This window comes from Scomber scombrus, chromosome 7 (assembly GCF_963691925.1).
Source record: "Scomber scombrus chromosome 7, fScoSco1.1, whole genome shotgun sequence".
Lineage (NCBI taxonomy): Eukaryota > Metazoa > Chordata > Actinopteri > Scombriformes > Scombridae > Scomber > Scomber scombrus.
The window spans coordinates 30080119-30092459 of NC_084976.1; the positions used below are offsets into that span (position 1 = coordinate 30080119).

General features: G+C 40.8%; 1 protein-coding gene across 1 annotated transcript in view; it reads right to left on the reverse strand.

Annotated features, from left to right (window-relative positions):
* Window positions 1-5924: 5924 nt before the first annotated feature.
* bcan (brevican) overlaps window positions 5925-12341 on the reverse strand; it is a 33922-nt gene continuing 27505 nt past the window's right edge. Inside the window, exons 12-17 of the mRNA XM_062423186.1 lie at window positions 11239-11343; window positions 10959-11117; window positions 8873-8955; window positions 8000-8144; window positions 6740-6922; window positions 5925-6060 (exon numbers count right to left, since the gene is read on the reverse strand). Of these exons, the coding sequence (XP_062279170.1) occupies window positions 5942-6060; window positions 6740-6922; window positions 8000-8144; window positions 8873-8955; window positions 10959-11117; window positions 11239-11343 (794 nt within the window). The 3' untranslated portion in view covers window positions 5925-5941. The remainder of the gene's footprint in view (window positions 6061-6739; window positions 6923-7999; window positions 8145-8872; window positions 8956-10958; window positions 11118-11238; window positions 11344-12341) is intronic.

Genomic DNA, 12341 nt, shown 5'->3' on the forward strand with positions numbered 1-12341 from the left:
AATACACTTTTCACATCAGAATCTCAACAAAGCAGTGAGTTCGCTTTGACACAAATAAGCAAGCCAACCTGAAAGGACCAAAATTCATTGTAGTATCAATACCTACAGAAATGATTTACCAAAGGGACAAATTAACCTTCATGTCGTCCTCCTGGGTCAAATTGACCCCGTCTGTTTTGACTGTTCCTTCTTTCCTCCCTTCCTTCCTTCTGTCTGTCCTTCCTCCCTCCTTCCTTCTCTCTTTCTTTCCTTCCTCTCTCTTTCCTCCCTTCCTTCTTTCCTTCCTCCATCCCCCTTTCTTCCTTCCTTCTGTCCTTCCTTCCTTCCTCTGTCCTTCTTTCCTTCCCTCCTTCCTTCCTTCCTTCCTTTCCTTCCTCGCTCCTTCTCTTTCTTTCCTCCCCCCTACCTTCCTCCCTTCCTTCTTTTCTCCTTTACTTTCCTCCCTTCCTTCCTCCCTCCTTTCCTTCCTTCCTTCCCTCCTTCCTTGTTCCCTCCTTTCCTTCATTCTTCCTCCCTTCCTTCCTATCCTTCCTTCGTCCTCCCTCCCTCCCTCCTTTCCTTCTTTCTTCCTCCCTTCCTTCCTTCCTCCTTTCCTTCCTTTTTCTCCCTTCCATCCTTCCTTCCTCCCTCCCTCCCTTCCTTCCTTCTTCCTCCCTTCCTTCCTTCCTCCCTCCTTTCCTTCCCTCCTTCCTTCCTTCTTCCTCCCTTCCATCCTTCCTTCTTCCCTCCCTTCCTTCCTTCTTCCTCCCTTCCTTCCTTGACTCGAGGACAACAGGAGGGTTAAAGTCCCAAGCAAGAAACCACACACCTGACAACCCTGTCTCCTAGAAACCAATATAAAACTAAATTTTTTTGGGTTGGCAAATGTCACTGCCTGAATTATGCTAACTAGCAATTATGTTTTATTCAAATCAATGAAGCTACATTTATATTTCCCTCTTAAGTTGTATCGAGGTCAGGATGGATGGTAGACGTTTAAACAGAGACCAAGGGTTGCATCATTAGTCCCTCGTATGTTTGGGTTTAGGCAACAAATAACGTTAGTGAAGGATCATTGTTTTGGTTCAATGTTAAAGGATAAAGCTGGCGATCATCCATATTGTTCTTATAGTCAACTAATCTCATGTGCAGAGCCAAACTAGCAATGAATGTATATTACTGTGTGTATCCAAAGCCTGATATATGGTATTCCGCTGCAGACCTCAGTTGTTGTCCAAAAACTATTAAAAAGATGTCAGTGTTTGTAAATGGCTTTTTCACAGAACTACTCTCTGGAGACTGAAAATATGATCGCTGTTATTAGTCTTTGGAGCCATTTCTAAACAAATGTGACCAAACTCTTCCTAATGAGGGAACTTGTGACCCAGCGCAGTGGTGGGACTTCAATAGTAAACAACAAACGTCTATGATTTAGAGGAAGAAGATATATCAGGCTTTGATCATTGTCAGTTTGGATCCAAACATGAGATTTCTTGACAATAAAAAATATGTAAAAAGCGACAACCTTATCCTTTAATAAACACAACATGTCTTGTGTTTCAGGTCACTGAAGATTTTCTTTTGTATTAAATCAAGACTTTGATCTTTCACTAACTTTAACCAAGATCTGTCTGTGCCTAAACATGACCATAAAAAAATAATAATGCTGTAATTACTACAAGGTTAACTTGTTTTGCAAGATTTGGATATTTTGACCGAAAAAAATGGAATAAACATTTTACACATATATTAAATTTGAACAGTGTAGCTACTTGACAGGTTCTTTAATTAACATGTTCTCATTATGTTGGCGGGAAACAATTGGGGCAGGATCAATTTTTCTTCAAAATGTCTTTGCTTTTGCAATATAATAAATGTGATTTTTTTTCTTTTTAAGATACAATGGTGCACCTAAAGCTCTGGACAATTACTGACAGTAGAATTAAAAAAGATTCTCAAAATCGGATTAGTCACATTATGTAGTTATTCTATGAGGGCTCAGTGTGGAGTTATGTATTGAAAACAAAACTGAAAATAATCTTTTGAGTGCAACGTCTAGAACAACAGACATCATTTCCACAGGTGCAAATCATGTAAATCAGTCGATGCAGAACATTTTAAAGCTCAGACCGAATTTGGAAGGCAGATAGAAGCTTAACCTTTGTGTCGTCAAATTGACCCCGTCTGTTTTGACTGTTCCTTCTTTCCTCCCTTACTTCCTTCCTCCCTCCCTCCTTCTTTCCTTCCTTCCTTTCCTCCCTCCTTTCCTTCCTTCTTCCTTCCTCCCTCCCTCCTCCTTTCCTTCCTTCCTTCCCTCCTTCCTTCCTCCCTCCTTTCTTTCCTTTTTCCTTCCTCCCCTCCTTCCTTCCTCCCTCCCTCCTTTCCTTCCTTCTTCCTCCCTCCCCTCCTTCCTTCCTCCGTCCCTCCTTTCCTTCCTTCTTCCGTCCCTCCTTTCCTTCCTTCTTCATCCCTCCCTCCCTTTCTTCCTACCTCCTTTCCCTCCTTCCTTCCTTCCTCCCTCCTTTACTTCCTTCCTTCCTTCCTTCCCTCCTTCCTTACCTTCCTTCCTTCCTTCCTTCCTTACTTCCTTCCTTCCATCCTTCCATCTTTCCTTCCTTCCTTCCTTCCATCCTTCCATCTTTCCTTCCGTCCTTCCTTCCATCATTCTTTCCTTCCTTTCTTCCTTCCTTCCATCTTTCCTTCCTTCCTTGACTCGAGGACAACAGGAGGGTTAAATACTGTCAACTGTGTTTACAGGTTCTTCTTTTTCCGAAATGTACCCACAATTTGCAATAAGAGAGGAGGCAGAATGATTTATGTATGGTAAATTGCAATAGAAGGTGTTAATTTCACCAGCTAATGATGGTAAATGTAGTTTTGGCTGGTTAATCACTTTGCAGTCATTCCCTTCAAAAGTATTGGATAGATCAGATATTGTACATTAAGTATGAATATTATACTCAATATACATATTTTGGAAGCCACTAACCACTGTTACAGTTAATGGAAAAATTGGCAGTAAATGGAAGTAAATGGCATAAAGGATGTAATACATACACAATCAACTTGCTCTAAAACCTGTAATATAGTCTTGACCTGTTTGCACTGTATAACTCGTCAATTGAAGGTATGAATGTTGTACAGTGTCAAGTCTGAAATGTAAATAACACTGTTGGTTATTTTAAGGATGAACTGGTTTATCTGTAAATTAATTACATGCAATTTAATTTATTCAATAAAGATATGTCTACATTTCAGCGTCTTAATCTGCCAATAAAATATGTGTGTTGTTTAACCCTCCTGTTGTCTTCGAATTAAGGAAGGAAGGGAGGAAGAAGGGAGGAAGGGAGGGAGGAAGGATGGAAGGGAGGAAGAAGGAAGGAAGGGAGGGAGGAAGGATGGAAGGGAGGGAGGAAGAAGGAAGGAAAGGAGGAGGGAGGGAGGGAGGAGGGAAGGAAGGGAGGAAGGAAGGATGGAGGAAAGAAGGAAGGAAAGGAAGGAAAGAAAGAGGGAGGGAGGAAGGAAGGACAGAAGGAGGAAAGAAGGAGGGACGATAGACGAGGTATATACTATGCAGGATTTTTCCAAAAGAATGCATAGACTCATATAAAAATAATTTGAAATGGAAGCTTATCAAATGCATCTGTACATGTGGGAGCTGAATCAGATCTGAATGCATCCAAATATGCGATCAAACAATGTAAACAACCTGTGGAGTAACCTTAGCAACAAACACCACAGAACAGACGACTATTAGTGAACATGTTCGAACAATCTGACATCACTTCTATGGGGAAGTATGGGGGAGGTAACTTTGATAAAGAAGCATTTAGAGCACTTTTGACTTGCAGGGAGCATTTTTACATACAGTCACCTTAAGTTTTAATCTTTTTGTCGTCCTCCCAGGTCAAATTGACCCCGTCTGTTTTGACTTTTCCTTCTTTCCTTCCTTCCTTCTTTCCTCCCTCCTTCCTTCTCTCTTTCTTTCCTCCCCCCTACCTTCTTTCCTTCCAGACATTTCACTGCTAATTAGAAGTCATGATCATGGTGTATATAACACATAGATTCTTACAAACATACTATTTTTAATGTTTTTGTTTTTCATACAGTTAAATCAACAGACATGTGACAACAGTAAAAATTGAGACTACATTACAAATTTACATTTTTTTTTCATGTCCTTTTTCATTGGATCAATTTTTACTACATGATCTCTACTTGTACATTTGCATACATTAGATCAACAAACATCACTGCATTGTTACTGCCATAGTATCTGTTACAGTACAACAGTCAAACTATTGCTGCATTAGTTTGCATCATCACAATATTTGTTTTCCCTCACTGATTCTCAAAGAACAGCTGTCATCTTATTAGGACGCTGTATGTTAATACACTTCAGTACAAATACAGTACAGTTCAGCAATGTTGATACTATTTCAGTTTTCACTATTTAAAGACCGTGTAAAGTGAATTCAGACATTTTCTTCTAAACTCATTAAATAGGTCATAAATGTATTTCTAAAAAAGGTGTAAAAAGCATTTCAACCATTTAGATTTGAATTGTGGAGCTAGGCTTCACAAACTGTTTCAAGATTTCTATGTCGAGATTTAGTGAGCGGGTCTGATATATTGGCATAAACCCGCCCCTGCTGCTGTAGAGGTATAAATACATTCAGCGCACACTACTACTTCTACAGTCTACAGTTAGCCAGTTAGCTGAGCTAGCCGCTGAGTTAGCCGCCGAGTTAGCCGCCGAGCTCGCAGCTGAGTTAGCCGCCGAGCTAGCAGCTGAGTTAGCAGCAGAAAGCTCTCAGACCTAGCGTCCATGTTTCTGGTAGAGGTGGTGACTTTGATTGACAGGTGACACTTGGTAGGGGGCGGGGCTTCGGCGGGCACGCCCACAGCGTTAGGGAGCTGAGAAATAGGCTGATTTTTACACAACTTTGGAGCCTAATTTCATATATTTGGCGATTTTTTTAATCATTCAAATTTGGCAGGGTGGTTAACAACACACTTTTCTGTGGTATGTCAAACTCAGAACACATATTTATTCTTACTTTACACAGACTTTAAGTGAAAACAAATAATGTTCCAGATAGTAAAAGCAAGCTTTAGTGAAAGTCAGACCAGCTGATGCTGAGAATTAATTTCACTTTGCTGAAACAACAGTCTGCTACAAATGTTAAAATACAGCGTTTATGTCACCAGCAGTCAAATTCAGGTATTCAACATTGTCATTTTTTATAAGTTGTGTTTAATTTCTATCATCTTCATTTAAAAAATAGTTATGTTTAGTTGAAAAATTGCTGCTGATTGTGAAAGTAAAGCACACCACAGATATTGTTACTTGTAAATATGTCTGGATTCACTCATATACTCTTCACATTAGCTACTCAGACTTGGTTTACACAGTCAACTACATTTAATTTGGTTTATTTAGTGTAATACAGACTGATAAAAACGTACATTTACATGATTCACTCGTACTTTAAGCATTATGTTGATGCTGATAAATGGGTCTCTGCCTATTTATTTCCTTGGGTTTTTTTATCATATGACTCACTCATATATAAAAGATGTGCGCCTGCATTAAAGTTGTCCTACTATATGAGAGTCAAAAGACAAGAAAGGACCTCACAAACTAAATCCACAAAAAGAAGAATCAAAGTGTTGGCTGTTGATAAAAATTGGACACTGTGCAGGATCCTCTCTTATCTTTATAAATGGCCAAATACAAATAAATTCACCTCATGCATCACTTTCTACTGTAATACTTAAAGAAACATATTTGGATCAAAGCACCTTTTTCCAGATTGTTCATGACTGTAGGAATTAAGATTACTTTAATATATGAATGATTAGTTTTATACAGTTTAACGTGATACAGAAACTGGGGAGGCTGGTGGTAAAAGAATAAGAGGAAAACTGTTAAACAACAACAAAAAAAGGCAGGATGGCTTTAGACGCTCCACTTAATGTCCCAGAACAGTGGAGCTGCTTTCTCTGTCGTTGTGAACTCCGCGACTTCCTCATGGTGGTTAGGAGTTGTGTTAACGGGCTCTTCTCCCACCGAATGGGCTAAAGATAGAATAAGAATAGAAAAGATAAAGATGACAGACTTTACTATAGATTGATAATAATAAAATGATGTAAAAAAAAAAAATTAAAAAAGTAGAAAAAACTCCCAAAAAAGATAAAACATTTAAAACATCAAACTAAATACAATAAAAACCCTAAAAAAAACCTTTACTTTAATTTTAGTGTCGTCCTCCCGGGTCAAATGGACTGTTCCTTCTTTCCTACCTTCCTTCCTTCCTTCTTTCCTCCGTCCTCCCTTCCTTCTTTCCTTTCCTCCCTTCCTTCCTTCTGTCTGTACTTCCTCCATCCCCCTTTCTTCCCTCCTTCCCTCCTTTCCTTCCTCCCTTCCTTCTTTCCTCTGTCCTTCCTCTTTTCCTTCCTCCCTCCCTCCTACCTTCCTTTCTTCCTTCTTTCCTCCGTCCTCCCTTCCCTCCTTCCTCCCTCCCTCCCTTCCTTCTTCCCTCCCTTCCCTCCCTCCTTCCTTCCTTCCTCCCTGTGTGACCTGTATATATATTATATGTTGTTGTCCATTTGTTGTTTCTAATATGCATGTTTCTATTTTTCACCCACTTGCTTTTACATATTAATGACATGTATGTCTATTTCTGATTCTGTTCCTGACATGTCTAACTGAACTATGGCTGACTTTAGTTAGACATAGTTAAGTTAACACACTTACTAGACATGCAGATAATCAGAGGCTCCTCCCATTGGCCGCCAGGCAAGCACTTGATAACAGGGTTCAGTTTCTGCACGAAGCCCTCCTCACAGTAGTATCGCACCTTGGTGTTGGTCTCGTAACGCAACCGCTTCTTACCAAAAACCTTAGTGTGGGGAATCTCTGGAGGTTGGCCGCAGGATGCTGCAAAGAGGCAGAGGATGACAAGACTGAACAACTGTAGCCATGGTAACTGGTAATATAACAAAAAAAATAACCTCTACAATGGATAAAAAATAAAGAGAGTTTTTCTTATCTTAGATTTGTAACACAGAGAGCAAAACATTCAGACTTTGACCTGAGTGTGGTGCCAGATGAAAGGTCATGTTGTCACATGAGATAAAAGGTTATTAGGTTTTTAGGACATCTAAAAGTCAGGTTGTCAGTTTCAGCCAGGCGGGGAGCTCCGGTCCTCTGAAATGATGCCAATGTGGAAGTAACTTAAAACTGCATTCTATCAAAAGGCCACCAGGTGGCGACCGTTTTGGTGTCAAAAGGACTTCCGTCTCTATACAAGTCAATGGAGAATTCACCAACTTCTCACTTGATTTCTAACCTCAGTAAACGTTTTCAAAATGTGTTTATGGTCTCAATCGCTAGTTTAAAGCCTTCTTCAATGCAGTATGATGTCCATTTGTGACATTTTGGCCTCCCTGATTTTATATTTGACGATAAAGCAGGGTATGATTACAGGTAAATCTAATTAAAGTGGAAATAAAGCAGCTTAGAACAACTTTTAAATTATATAAGTTTAATCATCGGATTTACATTTTATGTTGTCTGCTTTTAAATCATTATAAGGGTGAAAAATACATTTCTCTTTACATCTGATATTAACATTTTAAAAACAGTAAAATTTAGATGACTAAATTCTCATGCTTTGTGTACGTAACATAACACCAATCAGGGATGACTCTGATCAGTCCCAAATTTATTCTGCAGCAGGACAACGAGCCCAATTATCAGAAGCGAGCAGCAAGAGGAACAAGGAGTCCTGCAGCAGATGGTTTGGCCCTGATCAGCATCATGGAGTCAGTCTGCAGCTGATGGAACAAATGTCTGCCAAATATTGATTTAATTTGGGTTTCTTATGTTTACTAGATCCTTAAACGTTGACCTTTTGGACGTACATGTCAGTGAGTGTAAATAGTAGAAGGTTTTCAGGTGACATACAGCTTGGCATTATTGACCAAATAAGAGGATAAAATGACATGAACTCACAGACGCCCTTCTTGCATGTGTAGGACAGGTGGTAGTTGCATGGCACGTCGCTCCAGTGGCCGCCGTCATGCCACACCATCACCGCGCAGTCCTCACCGGACAGGAAGTAGCTGTCAGGCTGGCCTTTGTACCAGTTCTCATACAGCTGACAGAGCAGATAAACACAGAGTCAAACGGAAGAAGAAGCTGATTATTTTGCTGTTTTAACCCTCCTGTTGTCCTCGTGTCAAGGAAGGAAGGGAGGAAAGGAATAAGGAAGGAAAGGAGGGAGGAAGGAAGGAAGGGAGGAAGAAGGAAGGAATGAAGGAAGGGAGGAATAAGGAAGGAAGGAAGGGAGGAAGAAGGAAGGAAAGGAGGGAGGAATTAAGGAATTAAGGGAGGAAGAAGGAAGGGAGGAAGGAAGGAAGGGAGTAAAGGAAAGAAGGACGGGAGGTAGGAAAGGAAGGAAGGAAGGACAGAGGAAAGAAGGAAGGAAGGACAGAGGAAAGAAGGAAGGAAGGAAGGTAGGGGGAGGAAGGAAGGACAGAGGAAAGAAGGAAGGAAGGAAGGTAGGGGGGAGGAAAGAAGGAAAGAGAGAGAGAAGGAGGGAGAAAGGAAAAGAGGAAGACAAGAAGGAAGGAAAGAAGGAAGGGAAGAAGGAAAGGAAGGAAGGAGGGAAGGAAAGAAGGAGGTAGGGAGGAAAGAGAGAGGAAGGAAAGAAACAGAGAAGGAGGGAGGGAGGAAAGAAGGAACAGTCAAAACCGACGGGTCAATTTGACCCGGGAGGACGACACAAAGGTTAATATGAAGACAGTGAGAACAAAAAATCGTAAGACAAATCAAACAAATCAAAAATTCTTCTTCAAACAGTTTATACTCTCAGTAAAAACTCACCAGAGGGTTTCCATCCGACCAGCGGAAATCTCCCTCAATGGTTCTGTCATTGAGCCCAATCCACTGATACTCTCTGTATTTGTCTAAAATAAATATCAGAAGATACGAGGAGAAAAAAATTAGACAAGGGTCAATGTATTACACCTATATATAGTATATATAAATGTTGGTAAGTTCAGTAAAATTAATTTATATGGTTCCTTCCTAGAAGAAACAAATGTAAAGAAATTAAAATAAATAAGGAAACTCCAGGCAGGGAGTTCCGGTCCTCTGAAATGATGCCAACGTGGAAGTAACTTAAAACTGCATTCTATCAAAAGGCCACCAGGGGGCGACCGTTTTGGTGTCAAAAGGACTTCCGTCTCTATACAAGTCAATGGAGAATTCACCAACTTCTCACTTGATTTCTAACCTCAGTAAACGTTTTCAAAATGTGTTTATGGTCTCAATCGCTAGTTTAAAGCCTTCTTCAATGCAATATGATGTTCATTTGTTAAATTGTGGCCTCCCTGATTTTATATGTGACGATAAAGCAGGGTATGCATTAGGGCGTGGCTACGTCGTGATTGACAGGTTGATTGGTTCACAGGTTCAGGAGGGCGCCTTTTGCTCCTCCTGATGCCCATATAAGTAGAATCCCTGTTTTTATTTTTCCCAGCATGCACCGGAAATGTTCAAGATGGCGCTGCTCAGATCCGAAACTATTAGCTTCCAAGCAGCAGTCCACAAACCAATGGGTGACGTCACGGATGTTACGTCCATTTTATATACAGCCTATGGTAAACTCAGCATCTTGGGCTGTTTTGAGTCCACAAGTGTCCTTTGGCAGTGACTTCAGTCCTCTCAAAAGCCTCAAATATGATATCAAAAATATATATAAACTTTTACATTGTAATTAATCGATAAAGACTGCCATTATAAAGTCCTGCTCTTGTGATTTTCCTTTACTCTTCTTTACCACACAATGAGTATCAGTCAATACGATCCGTGGCAACCACCAGAGGAATGTCAGATAACTATCTCATCAGCCAGACGAAATACCAACACCAACTTCAAAACCGTGACTTTTCCTAGTAAAAAAAAGGATTCAATAAGAGGGGAGACATAAAAGGTTGTTGTTGTGTCTTGTCTCGGCTATTTTGTGAGGCTTCGTTGTTACAACAAACTCATCACTTTGGGTTTTTGCAAGAGTCTGAATCTGAGGAATCTGAGAGCAGAAGATCATAAGTTTGATATCTGCTGCAGGAAAAACGTCCCTGTTGAAGTTTCCTCTAGTGAGACACAGAAAAGCTACTGATTCATTATTGTTGCGACTGTTTAAAGCCTCCAAGCCTTGATGCTCCAACACCTGAGATTTAAGAGTTGATAAAGTAACCCAGGGATGTCAAACATGAGGCCTGTGGGCCAGAACCGGCCCGCAGAGGGGTCCAATCCAGCCCACTTTCCTTCCTGTCTTCTTTTCCTTCCTTCTTTCCTTTCTTCCTCCCTCCCTTTCTTCCATCTCTCATTACTGTCTTATTTTCATTTCTTCCGTCCGTCCTTCCTTCCTTCCTTCCTTCCTTCCTTCCTTCCTTCCTTCCTTCCTTCCTTCCTTCATGTCTTATTTTCCTTCCCTCCTTCCTTCCTTCCTTCCTTCCTTCCTTCCTTCCTTCCTTCCTTCATCATTCCTTACTTCCTGTCTTCTTTTCCATTCTTACGTCCTTCCTACCTTCTTTCTGTCCGTCCTTCCTTCCTTCCTTCCTTCCTTCCTTCCTTCCTTCCTTCCTTCCTTCCTTCCTTCCTTCCTTCCTTCCGTTCGTCTGTGCTTCCTTCCTTCCATCTTTCCTTCCTTTCTTCCTTCCTTCCTTCCATCCTTCCTTTCTTTCTTTCTTCCTTTCTGTTCGTCTGTCCTTCCTTCCTTCTTTCCTTCCTTCCTTCCTTCCTCCCTTTTTTCTTTCCTTCCTTCCTTCCTTCCTTCATTCCTTTTGAGCAGATTTACTATCTTACAGTTCTGTCGGCTCTACTCACTAACTCAACTACAATAATTTTAATCCATCTCTGCCTCTTTAAACTCAAATCTGCAGCTGTTCTTCACCCAGGTTTTTACCATTGATGTAGTCCTGCTCCTCGGGGGTCATGACAGAAATCAGATGTCCGCCACACATCCGACAGTGCTGCTCCGCCGACTCCCAACTCTGCCGCTTGGCAAAGTGACGATAACAGAAGCCCTGAAACTTCTCCCAGCCTGGCTCGCACACCTCCAGGTCTGAGAGGGAATGGAGGAGAGAAAAACACTGATTTATGAATCATTAGGAAGGTTAAGTGTTGTAGGATTGTGTGTAAATGTTCACAGAGAAGTTATGTGTATCAAAGAGTTGAGACTGAACCTGTCTGGCACAAATCTCCTCCATATCCAGGCAGGCAAAAGCACCGCGCCGATTCACCTTCGACACAAGTTCCTCCATTCAAACAAGGGTTCTCCAGGCAGGAGTCTGCAGCGATGATGAAGGAAGATGGTTAAACTGCTTAGTGGAAGAGCTCAGGGCAAAATATTTAATACGCAAATGTGTGTGAGTTAAGTCAAGAATATCTAAAGATGTTTAACCCTCCTGTTGTCCTCGAGTCAAGGAAGGAAGGGAAAAAGAAGGAAGGATGGAAGGGAGGAAGGAAGGATGGAAGGGAGGGGAGAAGAAGGAAGGAAAAGAGGGTGGAAGGGAGGAAGAAGGAAGAAGGAAGGAAAGGAGGGAGGGAGGAAGGGAGGGAGGAAGGAGGGAGGGAGGGAGGAAGGAAGGAAAGAAAGACAGAGGAAAGAAGGAAGGGAGGAAGGTAGGGGGGGGAATGAAAGAGAGAAGGAGGGAGGAAGGAATGGAAGGAAGGAGGAAGGAAAGAAGGAGGGAGGGAGGAAGGAAGAAAGGGGGATACTGACTGAAATAAAGTTTAACATTTTTCTCCACACATATTTGAAGTAAAATAACTGCATTACTGGCCTTGTAATACTAACAAATATTTTCTTTCACTTAACTTAAATGTTTGTATTCATTCTGTACCTCTCAGATTAATAACGCTTTATTTAATATTTATAGGGACCAGAATACACCACAGCATTTATTAATGGCAGAGTTTGCAAAGCCTGACCAAAGATGTGCTTTGAGTCAAATACTGTGCACACAACTCAACAACAAAGCATTGTATTATGCATTGCATAAAATGTCTCTATATAATCTTACCAGCAGAGGGCGCTGTTACATCAGGTAAGCAAACCCACTCTTTAGTCAATTTTCCACTAGTTTAAAATGTCTAAATTATTCTATGTGTGCCTTTAATGCATAGAAGAAAGAGTTTGGGTTTTAGAAATAAATTATATTATTGTAATTTGAAAGTATAGTTTACTTACTGCATCAATATACAGTAAATCTGTAAGTTTGAATAACACCTCATTAGAGAGGCTCAGTTCTAAATAGTGTTTTTTTCTTGTCAAATGAAATCACTT